The sequence below is a fragment of the Ammodytes marinus genome (genome assembly GCF_949987685.1).
Source record: "Ammodytes marinus genome assembly, chromosome: 7".
Taxonomy (NCBI): Eukaryota; Metazoa; Chordata; class Actinopteri; order Uranoscopiformes; family Ammodytidae; genus Ammodytes; species Ammodytes marinus.
Genome location: NC_137211.1, coordinates 18,505,227 through 18,519,633, shown reverse-complemented (window position 1 = coordinate 18,519,633; position 14,407 = coordinate 18,505,227). Strand labels below are relative to the sequence as shown.

At 41.8% G+C, this 14,407-nt stretch overlaps 1 protein-coding gene across 1 annotated transcript in view; it reads left to right on the top strand.

The window, feature by feature from the left end:
• The first annotated feature begins 3,038 nt into the window (after nucleotides 1–3,038).
• LOC307253089 (cadherin-4-like) overlaps nucleotides 3,039–14,407 on the top strand; it is a 217,540-nt gene continuing 206,171 nt past the window's right edge. Inside the window, exons 1-2 of the mRNA XM_080030957.1 lie at nucleotides 3,039–3,227; nucleotides 4,446–4,557. Of these exons, the coding sequence (XP_079887083.1) occupies nucleotides 3,171–3,227; nucleotides 4,446–4,557 (169 nt within the window). The 5' untranslated portion in view covers nucleotides 3,039–3,170. The remainder of the gene's footprint in view (nucleotides 3,228–4,445; nucleotides 4,558–14,407) is intronic.

The window sequence follows — 14,407 nt, the reverse complement described above, 5'->3', positions numbered from 1 at the left end:
ATGCTCTTAATGAGCAGTTCTGCAGCCCTCATTTTACATCCCATGCCAACATTCAGAGGTTTTTAAGTAATGAACCAACAAATCCAAACAATAAGGTAACAAATAAAAATAAAGTAAAGAACACATGTTCTTCAGTCTGAACTGACTACACAGAGGCCTGAAATACAAACATGCAACGGGACCTTGTATGGATGCATTGAAGGAGAGATGCCAGAGCGATGATCAGCCCGAGACTGCTCTCCGAGCATTTTAAGGGTTTGGTGCCTTGCTCAAGGGCACCTTGGCAGGGCCCAGGAGATGAACTGGCACCTCTTCAGCCACCAGTCCACACTCCAATATTGGTGCTGCTGGACTTGAATCAGCGACCCTCTGATCTCTTACGCCTACTGCTGACATTCAGCATGAACAAACTGACAAAAAGGTTTGTAAAGCAACACTATTCAAATCTTTAAAATTACCTTAAAAAAATACTTAGAATCAGTAAAGTGATTTATTAATTCAGCTCATAAATCAGTCATGGTACAGGAATTAGTGTGACCCTTTTATGCCAAACGTTAGGTAGGCTGAACCGATCCTGCTGTTGCTGCCCTCCATTAAAAGCAGGAGGCTTTTATTCTCAAATAGGAAATGCAGCAAATCCGTCACAGAGTTGGTGGAACTAACCTCTGCAGTGTAATTTGCCAAAAGAAACTGGTCTACACAAGACGATATGGACTCATTGTGTTTGTTTAAACGGAGCTGTTATGAATATTTCAGGGGGAAAAGAACAAGCTAAAGCAGCCACAGTGAGCTGGTGGATGAAAACATGTAGATGACGGGCTGCTCTGTGGTGTGTGTGTGCATGCGTGTGAACCCGCTCATCTCCAACACATCATCAAGGTAAATGACTCCTTTTACATGCCATCTTGTGTTCATCACTTGTGCACCAGGTTGCTCATGGCTCAGCTCAGTCCAAATATCCCCACACCGATTAAAACACCATGACCACATTTCTTCCCTATTCTGAAGCATACCTTATTCCTACATGACCATTTTCCATTACCACAAATATTTTAAAGCCTTAAAAATGTCTTAGTTGCTGAGCCTATAGCTAACCACACTATTACTGCCAAGTATGCATGTTATAGGAATAAGGAGCTGAATAGATAATAATGTAATCTGGGATTTTGCTGAAGTATCAACATTCTAACTTGTGAGAGAGAGAGAGAGTTGTCAAGTTGTCCTGACATATTAGGGCCACACACAGACATACACACACACACACACACAGCCCACAGATACAGAGAGACCTGCCAATCACAGCATTTAACAGGACAGAAATCAGAAGCATGTCACAGAGCCCATCAGGAATAAAAAGGACCGTGGATGGGATTGTTGGAGCTCATCCTTGGGATCAAGGGACACTAGGATAAGAGAGGTGGTAAAATGCCTGGATGTCACACAGAGGAAATTGGCTGAGCAGACGGCCACTAATGCAGAGTCATACTCTTTTTGAGAGGACTATAGCCCATTGGCTCATAAGCAGATATGGACACCAGTCTGCCAATCAGATACAGCGGAATATAAAGGTCATTAGTCAATCAAAAAGGCCAGACGGATAGTTCACCCTCAATGTTATTCTGTTTTATGTACAGGGAAAGGTTGTATCCAGCCCAATACACTCTTCAGGCACATACACTACTAATGGTAACAGTTAGAATTGAACTGAATTAACACATGTGCAGGGTCATACTCTGACATATTCTTGTCAACCTCTTTTAGTCTGTGTTTTTTTTTTTTAAATGAAGCTCCAAGAGAAAAGAAGCTCGAGAGCTGAGTTCAGTTTTTGAGACATGCCGATTCACATGGAAAACCTTTCAAATTGACCTTTGTTTAACTTTTCTTTTTATGAAATTCCCCTTTTATAGTCTCAGTGTCAGAGACCGTATTAGATGTGTTAAAAAAAAAATCGGCGGGCTGAGTATACAGTAGACACAGTGAAGCGATCCTGTGTCATCCACTGCCATCCAACTTCATTGCTATAAAAAGATAACTGCATTTGAGCAACATTCAATAACGTGGTTAGTAAATGTCATATAAATGATCAAATGCCACACAAAAGACCTGACAATATAAAGCTCCCACCAAAACATTTCTGTGTTCATACATTTCACCCACCCACAGCCCTTTAGTCAACATTGTTTTTGTTTAACTCAGTTGTTCTTCTACCTTGACGTTTAAGAACCCATCAGTGTGATGAGCTGTTCAGAGTTTAGTATTCAAGATCAAAATGCCTGCGTCCCAAACAATCCTTTTTCTATTTACTAAACTGCAAACTAAAGCATGCTGGTTGCCATACTTCCAATTGCAATTGGCTGTATGGGCATCTTGGTATTTTTGGCACACTGTATTTGACATTCATTCATTGGGCCATCCTACATCTTTTTCTGGCATACCAAATAGTATGGAAGTATGGTTATTGGAACGAAGGGTACCTATCACCCATATGGCAATTACATCTACTGCACACGTGACGTTTAGCTCTTCCCGTGTGCAAGTGTAAGTAGTTCAAAGTAGTATTGAATCATTTAGGACTTTAAAATCATAATAATGTAAAACAGATATTGAGGTTTTGGATGCTGCGCAGTCTGTCCAATTTTTTAACTGTGGAAATATGAGAGCCTAATGCTAATATCAGATGTTGAGGCTATGTGCTTAAAGCAGTGTTGGAAGTTTCATGGGCAATTGCTTAATGAGTTTGCCATACGTTTAGTCTCGAATCGGGGGTTAGCGACCATTTTCTTTTGAAACCATAAAACTGCGAAGCCCTTAGGTCGCCTCAGGAGAGGGATTACAACACCGGGGTCCTCGGAGAGACGTCAGAGGTGTGGTTGTTTGATCCAAAGCTCCACCGAGTGTTTCTTTAAGTGCGTGTGTGTGGAGTTCTCCTGCACCGGGTGATAGGAGGGGTTGGAGAGTGACGCTGACTGCGCCTTGGTGCTGAGCGGAGCGCTCACCTGCAGATGAGAGAGTCGGGGAAACTCGGGGCAGAGCTGCAGCACACGCGCGAGGACGGACGTAGCGAACAATCCGACCAACAAGGGGGAATTACACATATTTTGGAGCAGAATTACGAATAGACCCTCTCTCTCTGGTTCCTCCAGGCAACACTGGCTCGCTTGCTCGCCACGATGAGAACTGACTTCGCTCTGGTCCTGACAGCAGCTCTTCTTTTCGAAACATGCTGGGTGAGATCTCTAATTTTCTTTAGTACAGCTTTTTCTGTGTGCTGGAGTTGCGAGAATAGGTTACGGGATGCAGTTTCTCAAGGCGCAGGCTTTGAAACCGACATAGCACATAAGCTTAAATAAAGTCATTCAGTCGGATGGAGTCCAGTGTCAGTCCAGTGTGCTGCTATAGCAGCGCAGCACCATTCGTTATTTCCCTACAAGTAGCTAATTGGTCTCCTAATGAATATCAATGTGTATGAAATCAAATGAAGACCAAAGTAATAGTTAATGGTCCAGTATTGTTAGCTGTGATTATAATCAGGTTTTCTTTGGATCGATGCAGGTTCATCGCTGGGCAGCAAAATCCTGCAAGTTAAACTGACTGCACAATTTAAACACCCAGGGCTAGATTGTTCATCAAACTCATTAAGTCATCTCGCTTATTTGAGCACCATCTTCCTCTATTTGGCTCCACTGACCGAAAACAAAAGCCTCCAATTGGTTAAACTTAAGTTATTATTATAAGGTGCTTTTCAACCTTGTCTCGTCATTTAATCGATAAAAGCTGAATTAAGTCGGCGCCGGTGGGCTCCTCTGAACGGCGCACCAAGTAGCTCTGCTAAATCTTTCTCTTTTCGCTTTTGTGGAAAAAAGCCATACATTTCATGTTGAGGACATTTTAAATTGTTAAACAAAGATTTTTGACATATGCGTTGTTCCTATATTCGAGAGGACCGGATGCGTTATGCGTCCTCTTCATGCAGACTCCAGCCATGCAGCCTTGGCACCGGTCTATATTGCGCGCACATTAACTTGTTTGCCCAGTGGCTGAAGTGGGTCAGATCGTTCAATTTAACAGTGAGTAGGCTACTAAATGGTGGGTGCAAAGTCTTCTGTTATCCATTGGAGTATACACATACACACCTCACACACATGCACTGCTCAGTTCCTCCTTTCTTATCTGACCACTCTCTGCTAATGTAAGACCCACAGTCGGGTATAAAAAAAATCTGCTGCTGTTTTGCAGTTTCCTTTTGGTGTGTCTCACTTAACCCTGACCATGATACTTCAAAACCGTACTCATTTCATCCGTGCCTAGAAGAACATATACACTTGTTGAATATATGTATACTAACTACAGTAATATATGATGGCTTTCTTTGAGGCTCAGGGCCAAGAGATGGAATAAAATCAATGGAATCCATGTTTATCGAAATTGTGCTCTCTTCCTTTCAGAGGAGTAAGGGGGAGAATGCTTCCAAAGGTCCCTGCCGAGCTGGCTTCTCACAAAGCTTCTACTCTGTGCTGATTTCAAGGGATGTACTGCAAGGCCAAGTCATACTTAAAGGTAAGGCCGTTGATTGGCAAGTCTGTTTCATTATGTTTTGTCAAGGAGAGTTACAGCGTGAGCAAAAGAGCTCCCTCTCACAATAAGGCCACTGAAAGAAAATATGTTTGATGACTAGATTGCTCTCAATGTCAGGCCATTTAGTGTTTAGATTAGTTAAGTAGCACTTGTGTATCTGGAACATTGATGGCAAATGTTGCTGCATGTGTTTGAATCTAAGAATGACAACATGTGTGTAAAGACATGTGAAGTTATTGGCCTGCTGCTGTGATGTGTCCGATGAAGCACCACAAAAACATATTTTTATATATCAAAACTAAAGCAACAATGTAAATGGACACACATCACAAACCAAATGCTTGTATATTGCTTTTTGGGTAGATGTGCTGCTGTAATTCATTTGTTTAAATTTTTTGGCGTTGCTCCACCTGTCAACATTATTATTATCACTATCTTAATCACTGTAATCTTCTGAATCACCTTCGCACATAGTCGTGTGTGTGTGTGTGTGTGTTGCTCCAATTACACAGTGAGCCGACCAAGTTCGAGGGCCCGATAGTGCAGGAAATGGAATCGACATCCTCTATCTAATCTGGCGCTGCTCCTGCCAATGTGGGCTAATTGCAATTCTCTATTGATCCCAATGGTTTTTTCTCATGCTCAGCTAAGCTGTATTGTTCTGCTGTGGGCGCACAATAGCTCTTTTGTGGGTCGACTGTGTCTTCGGCAGCTGCACAGTATATATTTCTCACTCTTCTAAGCAGGGACAGACCTGGCGGGGATACAGCTGTCTAGACTCTCTCTTGAGAATGCGCGTGCACACACACACACCGGCCTTTTATACTAAGGATATACAGTACAGTAGTGTTCAGTGTGTGTTCTTGTGTAGGCTATATACATACTATATATATATATATATATTTTTTTTTTAAATACATATTTTTTTAAAATCTTTTTGTGTATTTTTTTTGTGTTTTTCCTATTCTGGATGATATAATTATGGAAGAAGTATCAGCCTGCCTGGAAGGGGGATTGGATGTGTGATGTTGTCGCTGGTAGTGAGCGTGCTTTCCATGCGGTAGTGATGTCTTGAGCCCAGCAGGGGGTGTCAACACAATCACAAACAATAACAGAAAGAGCTATCGCTGCTGCACGGGAGCCATCTATTTCAGAGAGAATTATTTATCTGGTTTGATCTCAGGGTGATTAAATTGTCTCTGCGTCTCCTTTCAGACATAAACTAATCGTTAGTGTTCTAACAGTTTTTTTACTGTTAGGAATCAATTTACAGCTAACAATAGATGCTTTGGTGTGATTTCGCTGCATACACCCCCCCCCATTGCCATTGCTTTTAGACCAATTTAATCGAGACACTCCTGGTATTCACTCATAAAAACATACAGCATACATTTACAGTGTTTCCCTCAAATCTCATTTAAAGTATATGTTTTAATTTAACATAAAGGATCTTGATAAAGTACCATGCATGACACATGCAAAGCTGCAATGTCATCTTCATGTGCGTTTTGAGAGCTGCAGTGGTTAGACACACACACACACACACACACACACACACACACACACACACACACACACACACACACACACACACACACACACACCATCATCATCATCATATGTGATTTACAGGGCTTGGGCAATTGATTTATAGTTGGTAAGGGTGACACTGGAGGGAGGCAGGAAGGTACTCTGGAAGGCTTTAATAATAACATTGTTTAACCCAAAACCGTCATATGGGGGCAGGAGTAATGACATCAACTCATGCACACACACACACACACACACACACACACACACACACACACACACACACACACACACACACACACACACACACACACACACACACACACACACACACACACACACACACACACACACACACACACACACACACACACACACACACACACACACACACACACACTTACACACTGGGGGAATAATGGGAAGGACAGAACTAGGACCTTGGCCATGATGGGGAGGATGCCTGGGTCTAGACAGGAGGTCAGCATGGAGAAGGAGGGTGTTACATTTCACATTTGTTACATTTGAGTCACTCTGAAGACCCAACTTGCTTACCACATAAGAACCTTTTGAAAAGAGAACAGATAATATGATGAAGCCAAACTGAGATCAATGTCAAGGATAAATCTTAGATAAAATGTCCACGGTGTATGAAATAGATTGCTTGGTGTTACTGTATTACACCTTAAATTTCTCAGCATTTCTTTCGACATTTTTATTTACAGCCTTCTCATTAGTCATTCTAAGCGTTCCACAACTTGTTCATAATAAGACGTATTTTAATGAGCAGTGGTGCTCATTGATAATAACACAGTCAGCCCGATGCACATTTCTCAGTATAAATTCAACGTACTGCTTTTTCCCTGAATTGATTTGTTCTCTATTTCTGCCGGTTACCACAGTTAATGGAGGAAACATGCATATAAACAGGACACTGCTTATTTGTGCTGTTAGGTTGTGATGCTGGATTGTAAGGTTGACATTTAATGGTTATATAAAATTGTTACTTGCCAGTCCAAAGCGCTGAATATTAATGAAGTTGATTTGACCAAAATCCGGCAGAGAAACATCAGTGGTGTAAGGGATGAGATAACAGGTTCGAGGGCTGAGAGGTCTCATTTAATGTGTGTGTGTGTGTGTGTGTGTGTGTGTGTGTGTGTGTGTGTGTGTGTGTGTGTGTGTGTGTGTGTGTGTGTGTGTGTGTGTGTGTGTGTGTGTGTGTGTGTGTGTGTGTGTGTGTGTGTGTGTGTGTGTGTGTGTGTGTGTGTGTGTGTGTGAGAATGTGTGCGCATGCATAAGTACCTGTATTGAGTGTATGACACATCCAGTGCTAATGACGTCTGCTGTCTTTGTGCCTGGTTTCCTGGTTTTCATTAGAGCTATGACAGTTTCTTTACCGCTCATACACTCTGGGCACCATTAGAGGTAAAGCTCTGCCAGGCCTGGTTAACGTTACACACTGAATGACTGACACACGCACACACAACCAAAACTGTTTCCTCTGCTGTAAAATATGTATAAGTATTCAGTCAGTTTCAGTGGGTAGAAACGTGAAGTGGGTTGTTAAAGTTAAAAGTTGAAGGTTTGATATCTGGATCAACAATAAACTCTGACTGTCACGATGTTTGGAGTCTTCTGTGTCTCACAGACCGGAGTATGAGTTGGGCCCTGGCCAGACTCACTCAGATAAACAGAGCCAGCGAACGTAACCTCATCCCATGTGTCCCTGCATCCCTCTGCTGATTCTGTTCCCGGTAATGAAAGCCAGGGATGGTGGTTTCAGCTCAGTGAGCCCACTCTGCTGACCTTGGACTTTGTTTGGGTTACTGGTGGTTTTGGGCAGCCTTCACTTTCTGTATGTGTGACTGTGTGTGTGTGTGTGTGTGTGTGTGTGTGTGTGTGTGTGTGTATGTGTGAGAGAGAGAGAGACGGAGTCAGGGAAAGGTAAGCGGGATTGAAAAACATATTTGGTAAATTCTGATGTGTGTGTGTATGCTTCTTTTTTGACACGTCAGAACATGAGCTATAATGATGCTGACGTTCCATTGTGCCGCTTCTCAGAGGAAACTGGAGATTTCCTCTGCAGTCATCACTTTGTTTTGAAAAACTCCACCGATTCTTGGCTCTATTTTGTAAATTAGATCCCCCTGTCAGAATAAATGGCATGGCTGTCTGTATTAAGGTGACCATATCTGTCCTTAACCCTCCTGGCCAGCCTCTGGATTGCTATTGTACTCATAAATACATTTTCTGATGCACTGTAAGCAGTCTCTCTCTATCTCTATCTTTCTCTTTGTCTCTCTCTCTCTCTCTCTCTCAACCTGGCGTACGCTTTCTCACCCTCTTACACACTCAATGTCTATTGCAGCCTCTTTGAATGCTGCCATTCAGAGATTCACTGTGTAGTTGATGTCATTTAAATACATCTATGGTTTGCTTCTCTGACCCAGATCCCTTTTCTTTCTCCCTTCATTGCCATTCTTTTTCTATCATATTCACATCCTATTTTGGCAAATTCTGGCTGGTGCCCACTAAGAGGATACACAGAAATCAGGAGCAATTGATGATAGAGCTTTACATTCCAAACCAAACAAAATGTCCAGTGCTGTAATTTTATCAAGAATACTATTTTCATAAATCTCCTCCAGTGGCCATCCAGCAGGCCCCGGGTGAAGAGTCTCACTTGCCTTGGTTGGTGAAGCTTTCCTGGGAGAAATTTTTCAAAATCCAATAGCCGGGCTGTAACATTGCTTTAGGCTATGTTTTCTAAACATAATTTTTCAACTTGAAATACAGAAGTTGATATACAGAATGCAATTTCACCCCCTGTTTAATACACATACTGTAACTATTTTCATATGAATTTTTTTTTCAATATCACAAATATCCCTTAGGATTTGACTTAGAAATTAATAACAGTTTAAGTGTAAAATAACCAGCCCGCCCAAGTCAGAGCGGACACACACTATTCATTGGTTGAAAGTGCTGGTAATGTGGGGACAGAAGTCCGCCTCGAAGGAGTGACTCATAGGAACCTGAATAAAAGATGCCATTTATTTTTTCACACACGCCATAGGGTTGGACAATACATCAATTTTCTCTTTCCCTTCACCCTCAAACAGAATGAGATTTTGTTGATTTCCTGCTTACCTTAAGCCCCACACCTCATGATACACAGTCTGCAATGTTATCTGGGTCGATAGCAGATAGGCGCCCTCATGGAAATGAGCCATTGTTGGAATATAGTCTCCTTTGTCTCTTTATGTTTCTGCCTAAATCACTGTTATTGTTCTTTTTTTAATCATTATTAGTTTTGGATCATTATGTCTTCCTTTATTCTACTCTCTGGCTAATCCTGTCTCTTGGATTCTCTCTTTTTTCGTTTGCGTGGAATCATTAATATTTTTTTCTTTACAACTCCCTAGTATATAACCATTTAATCGCTATAATGAAAAATAACAACACAAATCCTTATTCTCTCTCCACCATCTGTTGGTGATATTAAATGGTTTATGGCTAATTTTTTTTGTGGATATTTCGTCACGGAGACAGGCGCAGACACATTTGTTTTCCATGGTCATTAGTCGCAGAAACGACCAGAGCTGTCATTTGCTGGATGTCTTATGAAGCGCTGGGGACACTGCAGACATACTGAGGTGCTGCTTTAAGCTCTTCAGGCCAAAGGAATCTGACCTCAGGGAGCTGTTACAAATAGCCTGTTGACACATATTTACTTAACTTGGAACTTCAGACCTGATGTATGTGTTCAATAGTTTTAAAGAATCGTGCGGGATTTTCCAGAGAGGCTCATATAGATGATTTTGCCACATGGTAGAGCGTTTGTGTCCCTGTTAAGGTCCAGACAGGAGCATTTTACGAGATAAGCAAGGGGAGGGGGAACGAGTTACACCTGCTGGAGTTCCTTTTGATTAATACTGTTAGGCTTGGCAACACATGCCGAGGAACAGTTACCTGCTTGGTGTGTGTGTGTGTGTGTGTGTGCTTGGTGTGTGCGTTTTGCGGGTGAATCGGCTGTGTGCTCTGAGGCAGTTGTCCAGCGCTCTGTGCATAGCGGGTATCCTCCAGGTTTTTCTAAGCCGGTCATTAGAAAGGCAAGCAGGAGAGAATGAGAAAAGAAAGAAAGCAGGTGGAGGCCATTATTTTTTAATGAGATTTTTGACATCTTCTCCCTTTGTTTGCAGAGGAGGGACAAAAGAGACAAGGAGGGAGGGGAAAGTGGGTGAACAAATGTGGGGGACTTCCTGCAGATTGAGTTACTCTGCGGTGTGTGTGTGTGAACTCTGCATCCCTGTCATCTGCTTGCTACATTAGGAGACCGCCTGCCTTGGCATGATGGGCCTTCCGGGGTCCTGCAGGACCAAGGTTATGGCCCTCCTGAAGTCATTTAACCTGCTTAAATACTTTGCTTGGACTCCAGCTCTTTACTGCACAGATGGTGTGTATGGGATAATATGAGGGCCGTAAGATGACAAGGGGACACTTCTAGCTCTCTCTCCCTTGCTCTGCCTTTTTTTAAAACACACACACACACACACACACACACACACACACACAGATTAAGACTCCACAGAGGCGGTTGTAAGGTGTCCCTGCTGATGCCTTAGCTGAAATAGTTTGTCATCACATGAGGAGCAATGCAAGGCACTCTGAGGCCTTTTTTCTTTTGGGACATGGTGGACACGGATTACACCAGCAGGATAACGATAAGACTACAAGGCGGCTTTCTCTTTGCTGGAGAGTTCCACCGACCACATGTCCTTGAGCTACTGTCAAGAGGGAGGAGGGTGAAATAAAGGGTTGGGAGGAGAGGCAGAGGAACATTCCTCTTGAGAGAGTAGAAAAAGGAAGTACAGAAGAAGGCTCTGTATCCTTAAAGGTGCTACGAGGAACTTTTAAATATTTCTGAAAGTCTAATTTTTCCTCTGATGATCATAAATTACATGTACCAGTAAGAAAGGCCATCAGTGCTAAGAATGCTATTTTTATACTGTTTTACTCTTGATTCCTTTGTCATGGGTACTCTCACCCAGGAACAACAGCTGGTGTATTAAAAATACTACCGCTTTTGTCCAAAGGGTGTGCACAAATGAACACAAACTGAAAGTTCCTCGGAGCACCTTTAAGCAGTTAGCACCTTATCATACAGTAAGTGTTGCTGTTGACTGTTATTATTACACATTATTGCAAACAAACACACATACACAATGAAACAGAAAAGCCCATTATGGCACTCAAATGGGATCCAGATTGCCCTTCCCTGGCTGCCCACTTGTATAGCATTGGCCTGGGCCCAAACACTGTGGTGTCCTCCTCCTGCCCACTCACTCCGAAATCCTCCACTGCCTCTGTTTGTCTGTGGCAGCATTTTAATTACAGCCTAATTGATTAAGTTAGAAATGTAACCAGTGTGAAGGCAACCGATAAAGTGATGATACAGCTATCATGGCGTCATCACTTTTTCTATGTTGTTGTCGTGAAGTGACAAAGACCGGCAGTTATAGTGGAAGAGACACGGGTGACACATTTTTGCAGTTTAAGCCGTTTTTTTCTGTCCGTCATTTCTATTACTATTTAAACACAGAGCAAATTAAAAATGCATGAGCCCAGTTTGGATAATTGTACTCTTCGACTAAAAAATCCTTAACTCCAGCCCAGAAAAACATAATTAAAGAGAAGAGGACCATAAGGTAATTTACAAGCATTGTTATGAAAGCTCCCCTTAACAGGTCATAAAAAAGGGCATGAAAAATGGTTTAGCATTTTCACCTCTAACCCAGCCCTCAATTATCTCTCCACACTGCCTAGTTTTTCCAAACCGAGATCTGATCCTTATTGTTAATTAAAGAGACTCTTGGCCATTTCTCACACTTTTTTTAATCAACCAGCAGAAGTGTATGATCTCTCTGAGAATGTGGGCCGGACAAATCCATGAGCATTACAGCCTCATATGCTATTCCTTTTGCTTGAAGATCCCCCGTCTTTGTTAAGGGAGGATGAAACGAAGGATGGAAGCCCTCAGAAGACATGGCTGTCTGGTAATCGCTAATTGTGTCCTGAACTCCCTGTGAATGTTCCCCATTAAGTTCTTAAGTTTAGCACACAGTTGAATCATCGCCTCAGAACAAGGAAGCCATGGAGGAACACAGGGGACAGAGAGAGAAAAGGATAGAGGAGTCTGGGGTCGACAAACAGAGTGCCAGTAATGGTAATTAATCAGAAGACAATGATGAGTCCCTTGGTGGCTGGGCCCATGTTATTCAACAGGCTAAAAGCTAAGGCGGGGACAACAAAGGCGCTTCCAGAGGAGCTTTGCTCTTTGCAGGGTCTGATGATTCATGTCGTGATAGTTGCTGTTTTTTTTGACAGATTTTATTGATTTCCCCAATGGGGAAATCATTATATCTCCCTCTGGTGTTGGACTTAGTTAGCTGGCTAGTTTGGCCCTTCGAGGTTGTGGTGGAATGTTGAATTGTTGGTCATGGACACTTTGTCAGGGCTGGTTGCAGGGGCAATTAAGACGAGAGCTTCAAAATAATAGCTTTTTGATTCAACATAGATCTATGGTGGCAACTCTCACTGATTGTCATCTAAGAATCTGTCAGTTATTTTCCAATTTAAAAATGTATGATCTAAATGTGTAAAATCGTAAGTAACAATCACAAGTTTTGAGAGCCAACACTTATGTCTTCATCTATTTATATTAAATGTATATACACATAAAGCTTCACTTTACAAAGGAAAACATTATATAAATTATCAAATAGGTTGTCAATTTATATTTCAAATAACAGAGAGAGATTTATTGAACTAGTTGATTCAGGATAGAATGTAGTCTACCCTGTGTTGGCAGAATTAGTTAGTATCATGTCGGTGGAGAAATGAGCAACTGATGATCAGAGTACTTTGTGAATTGCTAAACTTTTATCCATCATGCAATGCTCACAAATGTTGATGCAAATAATTGAAAGGTCTCTATGTGTGAATGTGTATGTGTGGCAGCATACATCCATGTGGGCGTCCATGTATTTGCTTTGTTTTGCAAAGCGTGCTGGTGCATTACTAAAAATCGATGAACATGGTAAGCAGCACAAACAGGCTACAGTCAGCAGAGCTGCGCAAGCTTCATAAGAGTCGCTGTTTTGAGTCTGGATTCTTAATTTAGCATGTCATTAGAGTGGAGGCTGTTGTTGTAAGACTGTAGCCTACTGCATATGTGTACATTTTCAAGACAAGGTTACAGTGAGGCCACTTGTAAAACTTCCTTCTAAAGTAATGCATGTTTTTCTCCCAAAAAATACTGTTGCTATTTATATGGTCCTATTAATGTATTCTGCTGGTTCATTATTATATGTGAAGCTATAAACCAGTGTAGATTTTCAGCCAAATTCTTGTTTGTTTTTTGGGTTGTGGTGGTGCGTGGAAATAGGAGACAAAAGGGATGTTCAAAAGAAATCAATCATTTTTTCAGGTGTGAAAATCAGTTGTGTTCCTCCTTCACAATAATACAAAAAAAGAATGACATACAGATCACCAGTCAACAGTTGTCATGTTAATGTTGCCACAGCTGTACACTTAAAATTTGCCCTTCACTGAGAAATGAATACATGCACCTATGAATTTATGATTACTATACTGAATGCAGGGGAACAATGCAATCCACAGTGCAGATGCTGTATCAATTAATTGCAAATATAATATGCCAAATGTACTATAGAAGAGTTCATTCCACCTTGGTCTTCAGCAGATAATTTTTTGTTAGCCATTATCGATACATAATTGTGTCTGAGTGTAAAAAGTGCCTTGCGGTTTGTAGGGTATGCTTCTTCTGTGAACCTGACAGATTCAGAAATTTGCAGAATATTTTTCACATAATCTTGTGTTAATTTCAGTACGAAGGATACTTGCCTATTGTAAAATGCATGGGATGACCGCTGTGGAAAACTGTAATTACACTTTTGCTGATATTTTAAACAGCTCTGAGCCAGGCACTGAACACAGAAGATTGGTATGTGAAACAGCAAGACTACTATTTCTGTAAGGCTCAAAAGTTCTTGTGATACTATTGGTCTAACTACATGACTGAAGAAATGTAGGCTAGAGATCCAGCCGTTTCAAGCCTCGGGACCAACACACTTTTCAAAAGCACACTGGCCAGAATCCCTTTCTTCTTCCCTCTCCCTATCTGGCTATTGTCTTTTCCAGCACATCAGAGGAAGAGGCAAAGAGCGAGGGTAATAAAAGGCCCCGCTTTCCCTCCTCTGGGCCTGGGAGAATGTAGAGA